We start from the raw sequence: 21,083 nt of genomic DNA on the forward strand, positions 1-21,083 counted from the left end.
ACCAGGCACTTTAGTGCAATAACTATTGGGCCAATATGTAGGAGAAGAAAAAGGATCATTAAATTTGAATGTCTAATGTCTCATACATCACAAGTTTAGGGATATCAGATCATTTTTTCAGAGTAACTAAAACAACTATAAAAATATACTTCTCATTTCCAGCAAAACAGCACCTAGGCAATAAAATAAACAATAAAACAAGACATGACAAACACTTATGAATGGGACATAGTGTGTACAAACTCATCATGCCAGAATGTGGAACTACTCCTGCCGTGAGCTGTACTCAAGCTCAAGCTTTAAAAGAGAAACAGATAAAGTCAACATCATGCAAATAATTTATATCTTTGCTATCAATGAAAATTCAAATTTCATTGCCTTCTATAAAATCTGGAAAAAATACCCAACATACAAAATAAAAAGAACTGTGTAGACTAAGATGCCTGTTTCTGGTTAGTCATGCAGTACTCATTAATGTACATTTTTTCTTTGGAAATACCTTATACATGAGGTATATAAGTACTACAAGTAGGAATAATTATAAATGAAATAAATACTTCACAACCCTGCTATAAGAAGTTTTTCTGCAAATAACTGATACAAATATGTAAGAAAGAAGGAATTATATTTGATCATATTTCATTAAATGTTTTTTTCAACCAAATTGTATCATTCTTCTTACATACTCCAACCAAGAATATTTACTTATTCAGCTTTCCCAAGCAATTAAATAAAATCACCCTGTCTCTAAAATACTTTTGCATATGCCTACAAAATATTGGAGAGATCTGAAGAAAGGATTGGTAGTAACAACCACACTAGTCAAATTACTGGAAGAACCAGCAAGCTGCTAATACTGGAGAACAGGAGACCTTGAGCAGAGCAAAAGGTCAGTTCTCTACAACTTTCTTATCTCTCCTTACTACTCTTTCTTTTGTCTCTCGCAAAAGCAAGTCACAGAAAATTAAAATCCTGCTGCCTATTAAGTTTGTGTTTCCCACTCCAATCAATGCTTCCTGTTCATCAGAGAAAACGCACTTTCTTAAATACTTTCTACTATTTTTCACATGCTACTACTTTAGCCTGAGCTCATCTCACAAGTGGCAAACCTATCCCTGCTGTATTAATTATTTCAGTTTTTAGTCAGCATTTTCTAACGTTTCAAGATCGTATTTTATAAATTCAATGACTGTTAAGATATTTTGCAGGTTTCTTGCCTAAGAGGCTAATTTTACTGCAGTGTGAACTAACATTAGAAAGAAGCAGAAAATAACTTATCATTTCCAATTCTCAAATGTGCTGAGGAGACAGATGAGGTAGGGGATGTTAACTACTTCTGCTTAACTTACTTCATCTAGATGCCCTTAGCTGAAGGCTAAGACTCCTCCTCCAAACTAAAGAGATCTGATATAATCAGTGTTTATAACTGTCAAAAAGGAGACAGAGCTTTTGTTATATTTTGCCTTGAAAAATACAGCAAATAAAAACCAAGTAAAGATGTTCATAAAATACCTAGAGAATGATGTTTTACTGTCAGATAAAATCTGCTTCTTCTCAGGGGTATCGCTTGCATGCTCCTGTTGCGACTTCTCATTTTCATCACCTGGAGTTCTTTTCCAGCTTTTGCCATCAATTTGTTCCCTAGTACCTAGTGATTTTTGATCAGATTTTAATTTCTCATTGTGTGTTTTGGTCCACAGTGCAGTATCCTCACTGGGTTTCTGGAAACGGCTGCTCAAAGAGCTATGAGCTGAGTCCTCCTTGGAAGAGGACTGTTTTAACTTGGAGTCTCTGGATACACTGTAAGACGTTAAATCATCTTCAGAGGGTTTCAAAAATTTGTGTTTCAAGTTGCTTAGAGATGAACTCTTTTCCTGATTTCGTTTTTCACTGGAGTATTTTTCTGCTTTGGAGCTGTATCCCCTTAATACTGAGTCCATGCTACTGCGTCCACATTCCTGGTCTGCTCTTGGCCCATCTCTTTTGCAACCCTTGTCTTCCTGTGCCCATCCCTTGCTATACTTCTCTCTAGAATAGCCCCCAAATGAGTGTCTGTTTCTATCATCTTCATCTCGTGTCACCTTTTCTTTCTTGTCTTTCTTCTCTTTCTCACTTTCTGAATAGTCAGTCCTCTTCCATCTTCCACTTCTATGATAATTTTCCTTTTTGGATGCAGCTTTTTCAGCTTCTTCTAATCGTGACTGAAATACCTCCATTGACTAAAATAAAGAACAAAAAAGTCATACTACTTTTATGGCCATGGTGTATTGTGTAAGTATTTAAAATTTGCTGTAAGATCCTATATATTAAAAACATTTAACAAGAAAAATATGTAAAGGGCTGGGTAGCTTTAAACCCTTCATCTTTCGAGACAGGCTTCAGAGGCTTTTTTTTCTTGCTTCTTTTCACGTCTTACTTTACACATTACATACTTGTGCCTTGACATGAAAGTAATTTTTTCCAAGCATCTATTAGTATGAAGAAAATTTAGGTGAAGATCCTTACCCCGTATCTCTCAGCTACAATTTCCTCTAAATTTCGCTTCTCTCTCTCAGCCTGCTCCTTCATCCTTTGGTACGATTTTCGCAGCCAACTTAATCCAGCATCTTCTACCACTGTAACTAGAGTAGAAAACAATGAGAGGTTTTAGTTTTACATCTCAAGAAATTATTTCTATTTAACCTTATTCTGTATGTGACATTAAAGCTTCACCTAAACTTATCATAAAAACTGAAGGAGTGCAAAAGAAAAACAGAATTAACAAACAAATACAATTACATATTTTCATAAGTTAATGCTGGTTATACCTCAGCAATACCACTCATTTAATTTAAGCTTTTCTAGTTTATCACAAGATTTCCAAGACAGAAGTGCCATATGAGAAGTGGAGTTTCTTTATGACATTGAAGAACCTTCCTGTCCTTCCCACATTCTGTCCGTTCCTGGGCATACCCCTTACACATAAACAAGTGAATTCCCTTTCTCAGAAATTGAATGAGTAACCCACTGCTTCCCATGTGAGAAACGAGCAGTGGTCTTAACATTCTGAATACACACTCACTGATGCTTGTCAACTCTTACAGATCTCTGATCTCTGTGACTGCTAAAATGAGACTAATGGTTTCTGGGACAGACTGTCCACAGGGAAAGACTCTCAAAAAGCACAGACCCCACTCTTCTCTGTTGACAGAATACAAGGCCCATTCTCACCACATAATAAATGTTTCATGACATTGTGAAAAAGGTTTTTATTACTGTGTTTGCTGGAAACGGGCAGGATAACCCCAGGGTAAGGAAAAAAGTGAAAAGGCTACAGAAATACTATTTTTTGCAAACTGCATCTGTAATGTACTTCATTTTGATGTGACTCAGACTTCTGTGGGTGAATACTTTAAAACTGTAATTTGTGCAATGGAATGAAAGGAACCAAATGAGTTGACAACAATTTATCTTGTCTTGGTTAAATCATGCTTTTCTTTAATTAATTCAAAATGGAGAATTTCTGTAAGGAAATTGAAGGTCAAGTCTTCACTCAAGATAAACCCAGTGAAGAGAAATTCTGCAAAACAACATACTATGATACTAATCCAATATTCACTATGGAATTTTCATCCAAATTTTACTTTATTACATATTAATAATATATATTATTCATAATCCTGTTATAACAACATTAGGAGTAATTTGTTAGCAACACAGAGTCCAGAAATTGGAGACGCAAATTTAAGATTATTACTAAAAATTGCTCTTCACCTTTCTTAACTGATGCTTCTTCATTCTTCTCTGGCGGCAAACCTGTACCACCGTCTTTCCAATAGGGATTGAGCTCTCTCTCAGACAGCATGGCCTAAAACAGAAATAATTTTAATGTGTGCATAGTATGTGGTTAGTATTTTATAGAATATCTGATAAATTTTGAGAGACTTGTGTGTGAAGTCTGTGTTATATTGTCAATTCACCACCACCACCTTCATGGTCTAAGGATCTGTTGTACACATTGGGGTACCAGAGAAAAAGCAGACACTGGTGCAGAAAACACAGGAGTATAAACCTGCATGGACAGCAAGTAGTTGGGTGGGAGAGTCTATAAAAATCATTCTTTTCTAAGATTAAGAATACATATAAATTGTCATTAACCATATAATACATGCTGGTGATTTAAGATGTCCACATTAAATGGTCCTCCAACAACTCTGAAATAATGTTCAGGAAAAATAATAGTGGAGAAAAAAAATTTAAAATATTAATCCCTTGTCAAAAGACAATAACCAAGGCACTGCATAGTACACAAGAACAGTGATCCAGGTCATTCTGGTTCTCACTACCACACAGCTAACTAGGAAACCTAATGGCAAGAAAGAGCCTGCTGTGAGATATCAGGGCAAAGAAAATGCATCATTATGTTTTCAGATAAGACTATGTAGCATTAACAAGATAAATGAACAAATGAAGGAGCCACCAACTCCTTCATGTAAAAAGAGTTAATTCAATGACAGCACCCCTTTCTCCAGCCAGACCCTGAGTCACCCATGCGCTCGCCAACAACTGAGACATGAAAGGCAACTCAGAGCAACTGCTCTGAGTTTTTTCTTAAGGGAAAAACAAGCCTCAGTACCCTACACTTTAGTACAGCAGCTTAAGGAAGCTTTTACCACACTAAACAATGGTGCTCTTTTCACACACCATGGAGCAGGCCAGACCAACAGTCTGTCATTATTACTAACAGAACATAGAAGTATCAAAAGTAGCTTTCTCCTTACCTAGAAGTTAACAGGCTTTTCTCCACAAGCCTGATGTATGAAGCCTTCCATCCAAACAGACCAATTTAATTAAAATCATTATCACATCAGGCATTAGTTTTCATAACAATAAAGACTTAGATATTTGAACCAATTTATTACTTTATTCATCATACAAAATTTAGTAAAAGGCAGAAAAAAATTAAGATATTAATTCCTCCTACCTGCTCAAGTTCTTGAGCTTTCTGTCGTTCCAACACTTTTTCTTTGTGTCTCTCACCTTTGACAGCTGCTACTGACGTTGTTTTCAATGACATGAAGTTCAAATTCATCCATTCTTCTCTCTTTAAAATAAATACAAGGAATTAGTGTTCATAATTTCAACAAAAACATGGCTTATGTGCCAAACCAAACCAGTGCAACTACTGACAGATGTTGCTGACAATAAACAGGATAGGTCCTACAAACACATATGAAATACTTCAATGAACAGCAAATATGATTTTAAGAACCCTAATCTTCCAAATTTTTAATACTTAAACAAATTTCATGTCTCCCTGTAATATGAAATTCATATTTACAATGGTATTTAAGACTTTAGTAAACATGCAGATTGTACAGACTGCTAATTATTAGCATAAACAAATACTGTACACCTCATTTGGCTAATTCTAATCTCATGATCTCTTACATATCTTTAGTGCATACAAAATCTGCATCAGTATCTGAGCACAGTTCATACCTCAGATATCCAGACACTAACTGCACCCTCAAACTTAACAGTTATACATCTAAATTCTGTGAACTGTACCCACAATAACAGCTAGAAAACTGTATTTACAAAACCTAAGTCAGATCAAGGAGATTTTAAAAATGAGACTAAATAAAAGTAGCAATTAAAAGCCTAGACATATCTACTACCTTTACACAGGTAAAACCTGAAGCCTCAAAAGCAAGCAGTGACATACACATTGTAAGCAATTACTCCATAAAGGCAAGTATTTAGAGCAATTCTATAATTCTAGTATAGCAACCAAAATGGCCAAATTACATCTATTTTGAAACTTGTCCATGCAGAAGAATCTTCGTATCTTCAACAGAGTTCAAGTCAGAATTGTCAATCTGAACAGATGCCATATGTCATTTTATCTTTGTTATTTAAAAATTATTTTAGGCAACATGCCAGAGAATTTCAGAGGTGAAACACAACATTCCATTCCTCAGATCTCCTCCAAGAAAGAGAAGGAACTGAAAAATGACCTATCTTCAAATGACTCAATAATACCTATGTCTGCATCAGCAAGTAATGTGCATCAACAAATGTGGATGTGCACAGGACCTCTGGCAGTCATCTGACCCCCACTCAAGCAGGGTCAGCTAGGGCCAGTTGCCAATTTACTCAATTGTAGAACAGTCACCAAAATTATGAAGAAAAAAGTAACACATCTAATCAAGACCTTTAAGATGATGTCTTCAAGAAAACCAACTAACTTTTAAGAGCCTCAAAACCTGATAGAAGGAATTGGTGCTGGGCAACATTAAGAGCAGTGCCTTGTTAAACACTAAGAACTATTAGGTAGAGAACTGTCTTCCAATCAATGGAAAGTAGCATTTACACTGCTAAACAAAGACATTTGCCTGTAAAATCGGTTTTGCTCAACACTCTGCAAAAGTGTTCCCAAGAAACCTAGGCACGTTTCACAAGCTGAATTAATCTCTGGAGCAGCTGTGAGCCTGCCCACCTGCAGGGAAGGTTCTTTTGCAGCATCTGGCTCCGTGTTGACCTTCCAAGCCTCTTCTGTGTCATCTGACTGTGACACATTGGACTCAACCCATTCAACTGAAGAATCCTAAAAAGAGTTTGATGTAAGGAATAAAAATAATACCTTAACACACTATTTAATAACATGAAATACTTAGCAATTATATTGATAATCAAAATTAATGCAGATCAGGATTACTAATATAATACTGTATAATATTTAAAAATACTGATAATAAAACCAGAATATTGATATTCCCACAGAAGATTGTTCCATCATGATCAAAACATTCCACTTCATAAGCACATCACAGTATGCAACACTAGCTCATACTGGCAGTTTAATTGCAAAACTCTGCTAAAATTAAGACAGAACAAAAACAAAACCAATTGGGTTTATGACATAACAAAAACAAAACTTTAAAAAATCTAAATGTGTTACTAAGTATATTTCACATTTTAAAAGTTATATCAGTTACACAGCACAGTATAAAGCATGGTACATGCTATTGCCTGCTAATTTTGTATCCAGCTTCCTATACTTGCACTTGCAAACAGTGTACTAAGATTTTTCACTTGAACCCAACAGGACTGCAGTGAACAGAGTTTCTTTGCTATTTATATGAACCTGTCTTAGGACTAAAAGACTTTGGATGGAAGTTACAGCCAGGATTGTGCTTCATCCTAGGAGTCCCTGTTGTGATCTGAAGGGTTTTGGTGACTCCCATGGAGAATGTGGGACATTTGTGCCTGTGGTTACTTCCCACACTGACATTATAGTTTAGCTCTGGTATTAACCCCTGAAAAATAAAACTCATTAAACGGATGTTCCTTCACTCCATAAAAGCGACACTGAAAATTAAAACTAACAGTGCCACCTGACTTGCACCAAAAATGCTGGGAAGATGTTTTCCACAACGTGGCCAGAAGGCAGCACCCAGATTTCAGATGCAGTCTCTGCACTGTTTTGTCAGAATGCCCTTCCATCTGAAGGCATGTCCTTATAGATTCAAATGTACAAGTCCTTCAGACCCACGTACAACTCCCATGGTGTTGGGAGTGTCCATGGTTAAACATCTGTGGAAAAAGGCAGAGCTAATTCGTGCTTAAAATCAAAGTCAAGTCAAGTATTTGCAATTTTAAACACATTTTTCTATCATATACCACAGACTACAGGGTATCTATGAAATTTTCCTGTCTATATCAGAATGAGGATTTTGCTTTTCATTTTCTCTCTGCTGAAAAATTAAAAATCCCTTAGTTCCTAATGAGTGAATTTCACAAGCTCTCACATAACAGCCTATTTTAAATTGATTAAATACTCAGTACATTAAAACTGACGATTTTTGCCACAATTTTTCCCAACAGAAAATTATAAGAATGAGCCTTAATTTTACTATGTGTACCCACAGGGACTAAAATGGTTCAAGTTTTAAGACTGTAATGTGAATTATTTTTAAATTTCTTACTTACCGAAGAACTATCAGATAAGTCATCCTTCTTTTCAGATTTCTGTTTCTTACTTTTCTTCTTTTCTTTCTTAGCCTTTTTGGAATGTTTATCCTTTTTCTTTTTTTTCTGCACAGAACATTCCTACAAGTAAATGTTTGCAAATGAGATCCAGTAAACAAAATCAGCCATATACCAAAAACAATTTAAAAATCAAAACCTACTTACCAAACCACACTGCAGAAAGGTAAAACACACACAAATATCTTTTAGTTTACTACCCTCTCTCTCTTCTATGGGGAGAGGGGTGGGCTGAGGTGGTAGGGGCAGGGAGGGCATATCTCACATCCATAATCAATTTTTCTTCCCTCTCTCAGTATCTCTTTTACCGGAAGTAAGGCACTACAACTAAACAGATAATATCTACTAATCTACTATACTACATTTATTTTGGTCAAACCTATTTCTTCAGGTATCACTGCATTATCAATGAACATCTTTACACTGTTGAACTACCTGCACATTAATATGACATGATATTCACAGGCTCCATTAAGGCTTCTCCTGTGAATGAGCACAAATGAGACTGCTATGAAGTCTTGAGTCCTACAGATTTCTTCCCATGAGACTATCATTGTTTGATAGCACTTTCTTTTCTGCATTTGGTAGAAATTAAAGCTGGAATTGAATGACAGTGCTTTTTCCTCTTGGAGAATAAAAGATAATGTCTACCTTAAAAAAAAGTTAGTATCAAAGCATAAAGAAATCGGAAATTGGGATGCATTCAAAGGTGTCTTAAAGCCCTCAAAGTCTTCTGTTCATGTAAACATTCTGTAAAGTTAACAATCCAATTAAATTATTTACAATTTCATCACCTTTTCCATTGGTTCCACACGTTCATTCACATCAGCAGGCATCCATGTATCTTTACCTCGCAGCTTGCAACTCTCCTTCTTTTCATAACTAATTTTGGCCTAAGATGAACAGAGAAGAAAAATAATGAGGTGGAGCTCAGCAGCATTTCCTTACAGACATACCTCTGCAAGCCACACTGACACAACCACACACAATGTTGAGAACTGCATTTCAGGTTTCAGAAGGTTCCTCCCTTTCTAGTTATGGCGATAAAACTAGAAATAATTTTACTACTTCTTCTGAAGAAACAACCATCACTACAAACTGTTTCAATTCCTAAAAACGATATTTATGAGCCATATCAATAAAATAGTTATTTTTTCAGCCTCTGAAGTTCAGTCTGTTGTGTTGAGCATAAATGTGACATTGAGAAGCAAGTTTACTAACATATAACTTGTCCTTAGGAAATTCTTTATCCCATATATCATATGCCATATATCACCATACTCTGATTAAACAGGAGGAAAGTTATTTTATATTATTACAACCCTAATTTTGTGTTAGAGAAGTCTTGCAAATTTTAACGTGCTTTTGGGTTTTTATTTATTTGAGGGGTTTCTTTCAAAACAACAAAAATTAAAAAAAACCCCAAAACTAAAGGCAGTTTGGAATCTTTATCCTTGAACACCTAGTTTTACCAGAAAGTGTTGTCAAACATAAGGCAAGAGAACACATACAAGTTTAAGAAAGACCAATATTTAAAACAATCAAATAAACAAGTCTCAGGAGATTGGACAATAGTTGAGGTCTTTCCTCCTGGCCAGCTGTTAGTTCTCCAGATCCACACCCGTGCACTGCACAAGACAGTAACCTCCCTACCACAGGGCAGCTTCTCTTTTTTTGACATAGCTAAGAAGGAAATCTGCAGCTTTTGTTCTGACAGAAAATAATGCTTGCAGGAAGATGACCAATAAACTATAAGGCTTCAAAGAACATAAATACATGCTAAAAAATTAAGATTAAAAAGTTTTTTTCTAAAGTGTTAACTCACAAGATAGGACTGCTATTGTGTTTTTGATCATTGGCATTACCATATTGAAAGTGGCACAGCACAATGAACTAAAAAAAAAAAAAAAAAAAAAAAGTCCTTTTAAACCTTCATTGTCTACTTTCTTAGCAACTCTATGTGATAAACTTTCTAATGCACGTAAATGAAAGCAAACCAAGGCTGCTACCCAGAGTTCTTGATTTTAAACAAAAGAATATTGCAAAACAAACAAAAAGTAGTATAAATCAACTTGAATAAAGAGGCCAAGACTGAGACTTCCATCTCTAGAACGAAGCTGACAATCTACAAAGGTGAATGCTACCTCTTAAAATTCAAAAGCCAGGCATAAAGAAAGAATGAGTTAAGAACACATTCAGACATCTATTCCAACATCAAAACGTTTTCTAGATTTTAAGCAAACAAAGTAACAAAAGAATGAGCAGGACTACAATTCAGTGAGAGTGAAATAGCTGTTAAGTGCAACACAGCATCACTAAAACCATCCAGGACTCCAAAAAACGCAGGTGTGTTTCCTGCAACTTCTCCAGGATACAGAGAGGTAACCCGAGCCACCCAAAGACATCTGGGACAACACACTTAAAACTTCATGCAGAAATACATCAGATTGATTTATTCTCTTCTAGTCCATATAGACAATGATGGCCCTTTTGTCTTAAAAATATGGTCATCTGACAAAAACAAAGTAACTAAAAATGCCACATTTTTGGATGAGCGAAGGACAATAACCTCAGCTTTGCAACTCATAAAATGTCCACAAGACACAGACTCCAAACTTAAGCTTGTAACTGGACAGCGATGAAACAGTGGAGATAACAGGAACCTGAATATAGTTCTAGATGGAAAAAGAAAACAACCCTGACTCCAAGCTTGTTTGCTACACAAACAAACACAAAACAAATTGCCATGGTGTAGACTGAAAAAAAGGGCAGGCTTTTCTGCATATTCCATTTCCCTTCTGGTTGAGAAAGAACTGTAGCTAGAGTTAACAGCTCCCTTCCACCCCTTTTGCAGTTCTCAGGCCCATAAATCTATAAATGCCACAAATAAAGGCCACTCAAGATCAGCTTGTCAACACAACTTCATTGTAGATGCTCTCTGTCTGTCATGGAAGATTTAGCCTCTTATCATTTCCTATAATAACAAATATATTCAAAATCACATTACTATTTTCTTCATGCTACCAAAGTTACAGATAAACATTGCAAAAAATGAGGTAATGTTATAAATAAGGCACAAACTGAGCTCTCATACTTTTTATTAGATCTAAAAACAGAAGAAAAATGGATCTAAACAGATTATTAGATCTAAACAGAAGAAATGAAGGCAAGTATTTCAGTAATTGAGATATACCATTCTAATGAAGGAGGTGGATCATCATTTTGGCTGAAGTACATAAGTACTCATTTGGAACACAGATTGACTAGAAATTATCATCAGACTACAGATTGCTGTCTCCTGAATATTAAATGAAACAGGATTGGGCAAGATGAATGTGTAATGGCAGATTGACCACCAGGCTGTTAAAAAGAGAAACACAAAATCAAAAGCATCCGACAGAAGTTTGTCTCTCCTAGACAAGGATACGAAATATAGAAGATTCTTAACAATATATCTATGCAAGATCAAATAAAGAAAAAAAAGATAAAAAAATAATGCTGCCTAGAGATCTAAAAATACGAAAGGAGTTATAATTTCGCCTCAATTATCATTTTAACACAAGACTAGAAAGTTAGTAGCAATACTCTCTAAATCTTTATATCTCTAAAATCTAGCTCACTCAAATTATAATATTCAACTTTTATTATTCGTGATTCTTTCCCCTTACACACACACAATTACTTCAAGTGGAAGTGAGGCAGAAAAACTGCCTACACTACTTTATTAGCTTCAAAACTTACCTTCATATTCTACTTTTCTTTTCAAAAACTGTTGGGCTTACTAGCATGTCATAAAATGTAAAAAAAAGAAAGAAAACTAATTAATTCTCCCGTCAGACTTACAATTCTATCTATGAGGACCAAATCTAATAGTTTCACATCCATCAATCCACAGGAGTCCAAGCCTTTAATTCACATTAAGTCTCATTAATACTTAGAATACCACAGGAATATCCAATAATTTACACTTTCCCCTTTACAAATAAGGTACATTTGAGGTCACCACAGCAATATTTTTCAGTTTTTTCTTCATAAATAGTGGACAATACATTTCTGAAATAGCTCTGTTTCAAAAGTAATGCTTTAATTATGCAAATGCTTGTGCATGTACACATGAACACATTAGGAGCAATAAGCTGTCAAAGACGGACAAGCACCATGCTACACTACACACTTCTGCCACACCCTAATAAAATTGCTCATGGTGTCCTTTGCAACAAAAACAAGGTGAAGTCTAAGCCTGGCAAGGCACTCTGCAAGGTCTGCTGTTAAGGTGCTATAAAAATACTAATAATTCTACAGCACTATGTCAGCAATGTTTGCCATGGTTGAAGAGAGCTAGATTTTACAGTCTTTACCACAAGCAGGCGAAACGGGTTTGAATTTCACAGATCCATCTAAATATGGGAGGAAACCAAGTTCAAGGAAAGTGCTTTCTGGTTTCCATCAAGCAGGTCATCAAGGCCAGCTCGCCCAGTAGCTGACAACACCATCTACTAAATGAAGAAAAAAATTTGCTCTAAAGCAGCCTGTAATACACTGCAGATGCAAAACCAAAAAGCTATAAAAATTACATCATGTCACACCAGGAAGAAGCAGAAAAGATCAAAGGCACTGCTAACAGCCAAGTTATAGGTCAGACAATAAATGGAGCTTGTTACACAGCAGTCCCTCAAGGATATCCAGAAGGGATGGAGGGATGTAATCTACAGCTAAAAATTCCCTTCCCAGTTCACAGAAACCCTGACCAACACTCTTTCTTGACCTCAACTCTATTTAGTGTTTCAGCTCTCATGAAGGCCAGGGAAAGTTTTCCATACCATTACAAAGACCTTGCATTTTCCCACCTATAACTATGGTCAACCTTTAGTTGTTTAAATTATAATCATCATGACCCAATACTGAACTTCATCCAAAAGAAGACTTCCTTTTCCTCCACAAGCAATCAGAAGAAAATCTACAGCACATCAGATCATTCATTATGACAAAAACATTCAATAGAGAGAGCACCAGCTAAGCTGCTGTCCTGGCCACCTGCCACTGAAGGGCAGGGCTCCATTCTCACACTGCTCCTCCCTGCACTGCCCTCCACATATTCCCACCACCTTACCCACCCAGGCCAGTCCTGCACTCCACTCACAGACAAAGTCACTTCCAGGACCACTCTGACACAAAACACATCCCACCAAAAGATGGTACAGCTTCCTGCAACAAGCTCACAAGCTGCGACCCTAGCAAGGTCATCAAGGCTATCAGTTTAAGCACAAGGAACAAAGGGGAAAAGTGCACTCTGGGGAAAAGAAGTGGGGAAAAACTTCCTTTCAGCAACAGCTTTCTTTTAGGAAAGCTCAAAAAACCTAACACCCAGTCAGTCCTTCAGACATCAACATAAGGCATTCAAAATATTTACGAGTGTTTCTTTCTAATTTCAGGATCACCTCCCATGCAATCATACAAACCATTCCACTGTTTGAACTGTTTTGATAATCAACTATCAGAAAGGTTGCAGTGGCATGTATTACCCTCCCAGTTTCCATCACCCCAAAGCTCAGGGACAGAGTGCCCTGGTTACAGGAGGGCTTACCTCCAGGGAACTTGAACATACCATTCTTTGCAGTTCTGATGCTCTGTCTGAACTTATTGTTGTGAATGCTTAGATTATTTTTCTAGTCTCAATATTCCAATTATTGCTACATTCACAAAGGTTTCCCAAGGAGGACAGCAGTGGAAACACAAGAAAGAGCTTAGCTTCCAGCCCAACTTGGCAACCTGCAACTGAATCAGAGCTGCCTGCACCACCACCTCCTCCAGACACAGCTTTGCCACCTGGAAATGTCACCACTCTTGTCATTTTCACCTGCCAAAAGGCACAGAAGAAAGGTCACTGAAGTTGACTATCACTTCAATCATTTAAGCTTCTTGTGATCAATAATCAAAAGTCAGACGTGATTTAAAGATCAGGCTGCAGGAGATGTCAGCCTTCAGACAGAAACATCTGGGAGGCAGCGGTGGTTCTGCTGGTACACGTGCAGACACAAAAGATAACTAGAAGTTATTACTGCTGGGAAACTGTAAACAGGTATTTCTTGTTAATGTAGGACCTCTCCACTGCTGTGGCAAAGCAATCTCCACAGGAAGGCCTTACAGAATATAGCAATGAAGAAGTCTTTCTTCATCAATGACCTTCAAAAATGACAGGTCTGTTGAAAGATGTTGCTGCAAAAATGCATAGAGGTGCTGTGACAAAAATCTGAAAATCTTTTGTGAAAGGGCAGTATTCACCTCTCAGTACCATTACTCTTCTAATATCACAGATTTAAGTGCTGAAGTGCTTATTTCCTTCAGCATATAGAGTTAGTGATGTAACACTTCATGAAGGATTTAAAAGGGAAAGAACAAAAAGGAGCTGCTTACTATTACAGCACAGAAGCAACTATAACCCCTAATAGAGACATTTTTGCCACTAATTTCTACCTAAGGAGAAATTTCTGTAATTTTCCACTGAAAACTGCAATGTAAAATACTTCCAAGCACTCCATCACCTCAGCAAATACTGATCACTGCAAAAAGCCAACTGTTAGGCTTTTAGGAAGAAATACCTGATCGTACTTCACCAGCAAAACCTGCTGATTTCACAGCTTCTTCAGAGCTCTAATACTGTGAACTCAGTGATACTGTTATACAGTTTGTTGTTTGCTTTTCTTTAAGTTGTATTTTCAAAGAAAATAAAAATTGTAAACGAAAAATTAAAGGGAGAAGTCTAATCAAAAGCATCAAACAAGATTTTTCCAAAAATAATGGCTTGCAAATCTGAAATAAATTTTTTTAAAAATATAAGTTTCAGAAATATAAATAAGTAAAACTAAACACACAATTTCTTGTTTGTGCAATGAACTTGCTTTGTAGTATCAATTTATTTTCATTGTTTCAATAATATACATTATTTGAGGTCTTATTTATCTACACTCAACTTCTGATCTGTCAGTAATCCTTAAAAATTCAAAGGCAGGATTTTCTGCACAAGAAATGGTCAAATCACATTATCCTCAGAGGCTGAAGAGTGAAAGAGTCAAAGTCCATGGAAAAAACCTCAAGTAACAGAGGAGCAACACTAAGATACAAAAATGCCATATGATACAACAGATGCAAGAATAATACAAAATTTGAAGTTTTGATAAGAAGTGTTCATGTCTGGGAAAAATACACATCTCTGCACTTACCACAACACCCATCAGATTATTTTCTTGCTATAAACTTGTAAACCAAAATAGCAGTGTCATGAACTAGCATGCTCATCAAAACAAGATGCTATTTCCGAAGCTTTATAACAATTTGCATGTCAACACTTAATTATTTGATTGCTGATCATTATAATAAACATTATCAGCCACAGGGTTTTATCAGTATGGTTTGGAAGACAAGACTACACAAATAAATGAATACACTTCCAAGATATGGAAGAGAAATCTCGGTCAATGAATTGTGTGGCATTTTGGTTCATAAAAAAAAGTGCAAATTCAGTATTTCATAACAAAAAGTTCCTTAAGGTGAGTTGACTGAACATCTCATCTTTCCAGAAACAGACCTGCTAAAGTATGTTATTTCTGCAAATTTCTCAGATTACCAGAAACAAAGACTACATAGCTTTCCAACTGTCTTTCCCAAAGTAAAGGGCTTCCAGGATTACAATCACCAAATAACTGTCTTGATTTTGTTAGCCAGCTGTGATAAATTCCTGCTAATCTCTTGCTGCCTTTCTAAGCAAGACAATCAAAACACATTGAGAAAGTGTCTTGGAATAGTCTTCTCCCAGTTCTGTTCATAGAATCATAGAATATCCTGAGTTGGAAGGGATCCACAAGGATCATCAATGTCCAACTCCTAGCCCCGCACAGGACACCCCAAGTGTCACACCACATGCTTGAGAGCATTGTCCAAACACTTCTTGAACTCTGCCAGGCTGGTGCAGTGATCACTTCCCTGGGGAACCTGGTCCAGTTCCCAAACACCCTCTGGGTGAAGAACCTTTCCCTAATATCCAACCTAAACCTCCCATGACACAGCTCAGGCCATTCCCTCAGGTCCTGTCACTGGTCAGCACAGAGAAGAGATCAATGCCTGCCCCTCCTCTTCCCCTGACAAGCAAACTGCAGACCACCATGAGGTCTCCCCTGTCTCCTCTACACTGAACCAGCCAAGTGACCTCAGTCAGTCCTCATACACCTGCAACATCTAAGCCCTTCACTGCATTTGTGGCCCTCCTTTGGACACTCTCTAATAATTTTATGTCTTTCTTATACTGTGGCACCCAGCACTGCCCCCTGCACTGGAGGTGAGGCTGCCCCAGCTCAGAGCAGAGCAGGACAATCCCCTCCCTCGACCACCTGGCTGTTCCACTGCAGCAGGCAGTCCAGCCACAATCAAAGTAAAGCACAGAAAGTCAATACACTTAGGACATTAATCTGTTCTCACACAGGCAGCAACAAGTACATTTCTGAAAAGCAGACAGCAGAGTATTGACATGGCAATTGTGACATCCTCACACTTTCACATTATAAAATGCTAAATTGACTTTTCACAGAAATAGCAGAGTAGCTACAGGAGAAGTCTTCAAAATGTTGCCCTTTTACATAGCTATATCAGGTTATTGGGTCCATAAATGGGAAGAGGAAACATGAAATTAATGTAAAAAAAAAGAGAAGTTTCATTCCTAAGTTTATCTATCAGCCCAATCAGTAATAAAGGAATCTCTACAGTTTTCTTTGGCCCACATGGACCTGTATAGGATAAGATGTTTATGATACACTTTTGCTAACACACTCTAAAACTTTAGTATAGAAAAGAGGGCAAAGGAAGAAACTCCCAAACCCTCAATAGATCCTCTCCTTACTTCAACTTTTTGTTCTAAATGCAAGGAAAAGAAATAGTTCGAGGACATTCATAAGATGATGAACACAGCAATTCCACAACCAACAGCAAAGAAAACCATTTAACCATTAATGTATGTTTCGATATTACCTAATGCACCCAAGAGAATCTTTGAAAATCAGAGAATCTGACTTAGCTTTAGGTTGCTTGGAAGTGAAAACATAACAATGTGGAACTATAACATAGACTCTGTACTGTGACTTTCAGTAAGAAGTGGAAAAGTCGCATCAGTCCAGTTTCTCATTGGCCATATAGGGACCAAGCACCTCTAATGATTAATTTCTATAAAAAACAACATCATTGTCTCCAGATCCATTCCTACACTCCATGAAAAATGGACGTGAAGAATCATAGTGGGTTGTATTTCACAAATTAAACTCCATTCTGTTTCCTTGTATTGTATTTCTCAGTGCTCTGACATTCTCAGAACTGAGAATCTAAGCCAGTATCCCAGCTAAAAAATGTCCAGCAATGCCAAGGGAAGCTGAAGTTTATACAGGCTTAAATTCAAAGTGAGCCATCTCCAAAATATTCCTGCATCCTCCAGCAATTTGAGGCTCAACAAGTTTTCAATCAATAGCTTTCAGCATGTATTTTAGATTTTAGGCTATTCTTGTCTGGATGGAAGTGCAGTGCCAGTATTTGCAACATGCTATACAAGAGACCCTACAATCTCTCTGTGTATCATCTGAAAGTTCACTTCTTTTGTCTGCTTTAAGCTGGCTGCAAAATCCTTAATACAACCTAGCTCTTAATCTGAAAGAACCAGCAGATAGCACCTAGCTATTCCCTTCTCCACATTGTTCCTAACAATTTTACAGAACTCTCTTGTATTAAATTTATTTTCAGCCTTTCTTTGTCTCAAAACCTCTAGAGTCCTCGGACAGTCTGCACCAAGATCATCTCTTCATCTTTCTTCACATCTTCTCCAAGGTTGGTTGGTTCTTCTTGAGATGCTGGGACCAGGGCTGCATAAGCTATTTGATATTACACAGAAATGTGTAATATGTCTTCTATGCAACCATTTCCTTTGTTCTTTATTCCTCTCACAGTAGTTCTAACATTTAATCAGCTTTTGTCTAAGCAACGATGTAGCATCTTTATAGAGCCATTTACTCCTCAGTTGTTAGTTTTGAATGGTAAAAGCCAACTCTGAGCTCACTGCTGTACAAAGAAAAATCACTGTTTGCCTTACTCCAGAAAATTAGGGTTGTGCACTGGGTTTTCTTTAGTATGACAAAAATATTGCAGATGCATTTTTAAGATATTCTTATAGGAGTAATTTGTATTCATGGCACTTTTAAAATAAGCTGAACAATGCAATGATGGTCTGCTTCTTGTTCAAGTCAAAGAAAATGACAAAATTCAACAAAGATCCTACATACATGCCTTTTAATACAATACAGCTTAACAATATGAAAATATATCAGATTATATCAAAGTATATAATTCTAAAATTTCCAAACCACTTTCTCTAATATTCTTCAGCAAGGCTGATCAGCAGCATCTAAATCTACAAGAATATATTAACACTTGAGAATTAGGACCTACGGAGCTATAGTATCATCAAAGAATTCTTGAGACATATCCAAACCAGTGCTGAAGTGCAGCAACTCTTTGAGACTATCCTACAAGTGGAGTGAGAAGTGTAGCCTCCCTGCTCAAGATACCAAACTTTCTAGCAATTACTGGAACTCTGCCAGAGACAACCTGTACCCAAGGCAAAAAATCCTGAACTGGTGCTGCCCCTTTGCATAACAGAGATACCTTTGGGGCCAGCCAGGAGAGCAGACCCTCAGAGACACTGCAGGAGCCAAGGACTCAGCAGGAGGACCCCAGACTATGGCACACTTAGACTGCAAGGGTATAAAAGCTCAGGGATTCAGTTGTTCAGGGTCCCTCCTTGGAGACACCCAGCTCAAGCTGGCTTTGTGTTTTGCACCATGATTAAATTGTTCTAAGGCTCCTGATGTCTCTGGCTCTGCTATGGAAAACCCGGGGTTGAGCTGGTAAGGATAACTTATCTGACTGAGAGTGAGTGCTGTAGGGAGTCAAGCAGAGCACACATTGACTCACTGGAGCTGCCCTCTGCAAAGGGGCTTCAGTGCCATCAGTGACAGCCTCGGGGGGTGGGAGTGCATCGCGGGTGGGGGACTGTGCTTCCTGAATGGTCAGACAGGAGAGTTTCCTCAACCCCACCACTGGGGTTTTTCAAGACATCACTGAACAGAGGACTAAATAATCTCACCTAGGCTCCTTTTCCAACAGGGGGTTGGATCAAGTGATCTTTCAAGGTCTTTCCAGCCAGGGCTGTTCTAGGATTCTAAGCTAGTGGCATTGGCCCAGGCAGCTTGCTGTACAAGTGGCACCAGCTGAGAAGGAAAGGTAAAGTAGGATAATAGTGCCCTACATAAGTGTTGCTTGCTGTTAAATGTATTTCCTGAACATCCAAGAGGCTGAACTGAGCAAAGGAACACATACAGCACTTCAAATAAAGCAACAGACATCTTAACAACATCAACAAGCTTTTGCAGGGTAGTGTGATTCATTATTACTAAGTTAAACAAGTTTCCTTTCAACCGCTTGTCAAAAGGGGGGAAATCACTGAAGGGAACTTTTATTGCCAAGAAATGGTTCCACAACTGTACAAGGGAAATGCCCAGATGATACATTACATTAAATCCTCTCTCTTCCCTCTCTGCCTTGAGAAAAGGCATGACTGTTGTGTAAGCATCAGCTACTCAGGCCATTTCCCCACAACTTTTGTTCTGACAATATCTTTATTCAGTAAGATTTGGCTGCTGCTTACCCTGGCCTTACTTTCGACGAAAGTCCATCATTCTCTTTCCATACTCTGTCTTTCTCTTACATTTTTCTTATTATCCCCCCTTTAACCCCAAAGCGAGCCATATCACTTAAGTGACATGCCATTTGTGACTTGAGCATTCATCCTGCCTACAAGTCACAACAAGAATCACCACAAATACCAAAACCAGCATATAGGCAGGTTTTGAATAAAAGGCATCAGGATTAGCATAGGTCTCCAAGTCACAGCAGCTCTACCAAAGCACCTGTGAGTAGGAGCCTCCTAATTCTTGTCTTACAGTACAGCAACATATCACCAGGCAAGTAATTGATCCTAGGAAATCAGTCTTCCACTTCCGAACACACGCACACAACTTCAATTATTACCACTTTGTGACCCGAATGTTGCAATGGAGGGATACAGGCTCTTCAGGAAAGCCAGACCACAAGACAAGGAGAAGGAGTCACCTTTTATGTCTCATTTAAAGAAAGGCTGAGAGCTGGGCCTGTTCAGCCTAGAGAAGGCCGGGGAGTGAGGGTGGTGCCATCTTATCAATGTACAAAAAAAAACCGAAGAGAGAATGTAAAGACGACCGACTCCGGTTTTTTCCAAATGGGTAACCACCGAAATACATAATAAGTGAAACGTCAAGAGGATCAATACCACCAGTGGCAAAGCGCAGGGAATCAGGTGGGTGCCACTCAGAAATCCCAGACTGCGTCCTGCCACTGTCGGTGCGGCAGCCCAGCTCCCCTCGGCACAGAAGTGGGGTCTCCCCACGGCGTCCCCTCCTCCGGCTGCCGCGGCCAGGGCAGCCTTCGGGAGCGCACCGACCCCGCGCAGCACCCAGCGCCAACCCTGGGGAACGGGGGCTGCTGAGCGGCCCCGGGGCAGGGCTGGGCCGGGCCGGTCACCCCACCTGCGCCAGCAGCGCCTCCCGCTCCCGCTGCCGCTGCTCCCGGCTCCGCTCGCACTCCGGCCCGGACGCCATCGGCACAGCCCGCCGGAAGCCGCGCACCGGCCGTACGGCAGCGCCGCCGCGACACTGTCGTGAACAGCGGCCGGGCAATGGCGGGGCGGGGCCGCTGCGGCTCCGCCTGACGGGGCTGCTGGTTGCACGGGGAACGGCGGGGGCCTCCCCGGAGCCGGGCTCTGGTGCCGGATCCCCCGGTCATTCTGCTCTCGCCGGCGTCCGTCGCGACGCGCTCGGCTCTTGACACGGTTATAGAATCATAGAATATCCCGAGTTGGAAGGGACCCGCATCAATTCCAACTCCTGCACAGAACCATCGCCAGGAATCACACCATGTGCCTGAGA

General features: G+C 38.6%; 1 protein-coding gene across 1 annotated transcript in view; it reads right to left on the minus strand.

Annotated features, from left to right (window-relative positions):
- Nucleotides 1–20,801, minus strand: part of CWF19L2 (CWF19 like cell cycle control factor 2) — a 60,822-nt gene extending 40,021 nt beyond the window's left edge. Inside the window, exons 1-8 of the mRNA XM_014877638.2 lie at nucleotides 20,685–20,801; nucleotides 8,826–8,924; nucleotides 7,975–8,094; nucleotides 6,482–6,589; nucleotides 4,964–5,083; nucleotides 3,754–3,847; nucleotides 2,506–2,621; nucleotides 1,513–2,219 (exon numbers count right to left, since the gene is read on the minus strand). Of these exons, the coding sequence (XP_014733124.2) occupies nucleotides 1,513–2,219; nucleotides 2,506–2,621; nucleotides 3,754–3,847; nucleotides 4,964–5,083; nucleotides 6,482–6,589; nucleotides 7,975–8,094; nucleotides 8,826–8,924; nucleotides 20,685–20,756 (1,436 nt within the window). The 5' untranslated portion in view covers nucleotides 20,757–20,801. The remainder of the gene's footprint in view (nucleotides 1–1,512; nucleotides 2,220–2,505; nucleotides 2,622–3,753; nucleotides 3,848–4,963; nucleotides 5,084–6,481; nucleotides 6,590–7,974; nucleotides 8,095–8,825; nucleotides 8,925–20,684) is intronic.
- Nucleotides 20,802–21,083: the final 282 nt, after the last annotated feature.

Source organism: Sturnus vulgaris, chromosome 2 (genome assembly GCF_052056855.1).
Source record: "Sturnus vulgaris isolate bStuVul1 chromosome 2, bStuVul1.hap1, whole genome shotgun sequence".
Classification (NCBI taxonomy): domain Eukaryota; kingdom Metazoa; phylum Chordata; class Aves; order Passeriformes; family Sturnidae; genus Sturnus; species Sturnus vulgaris.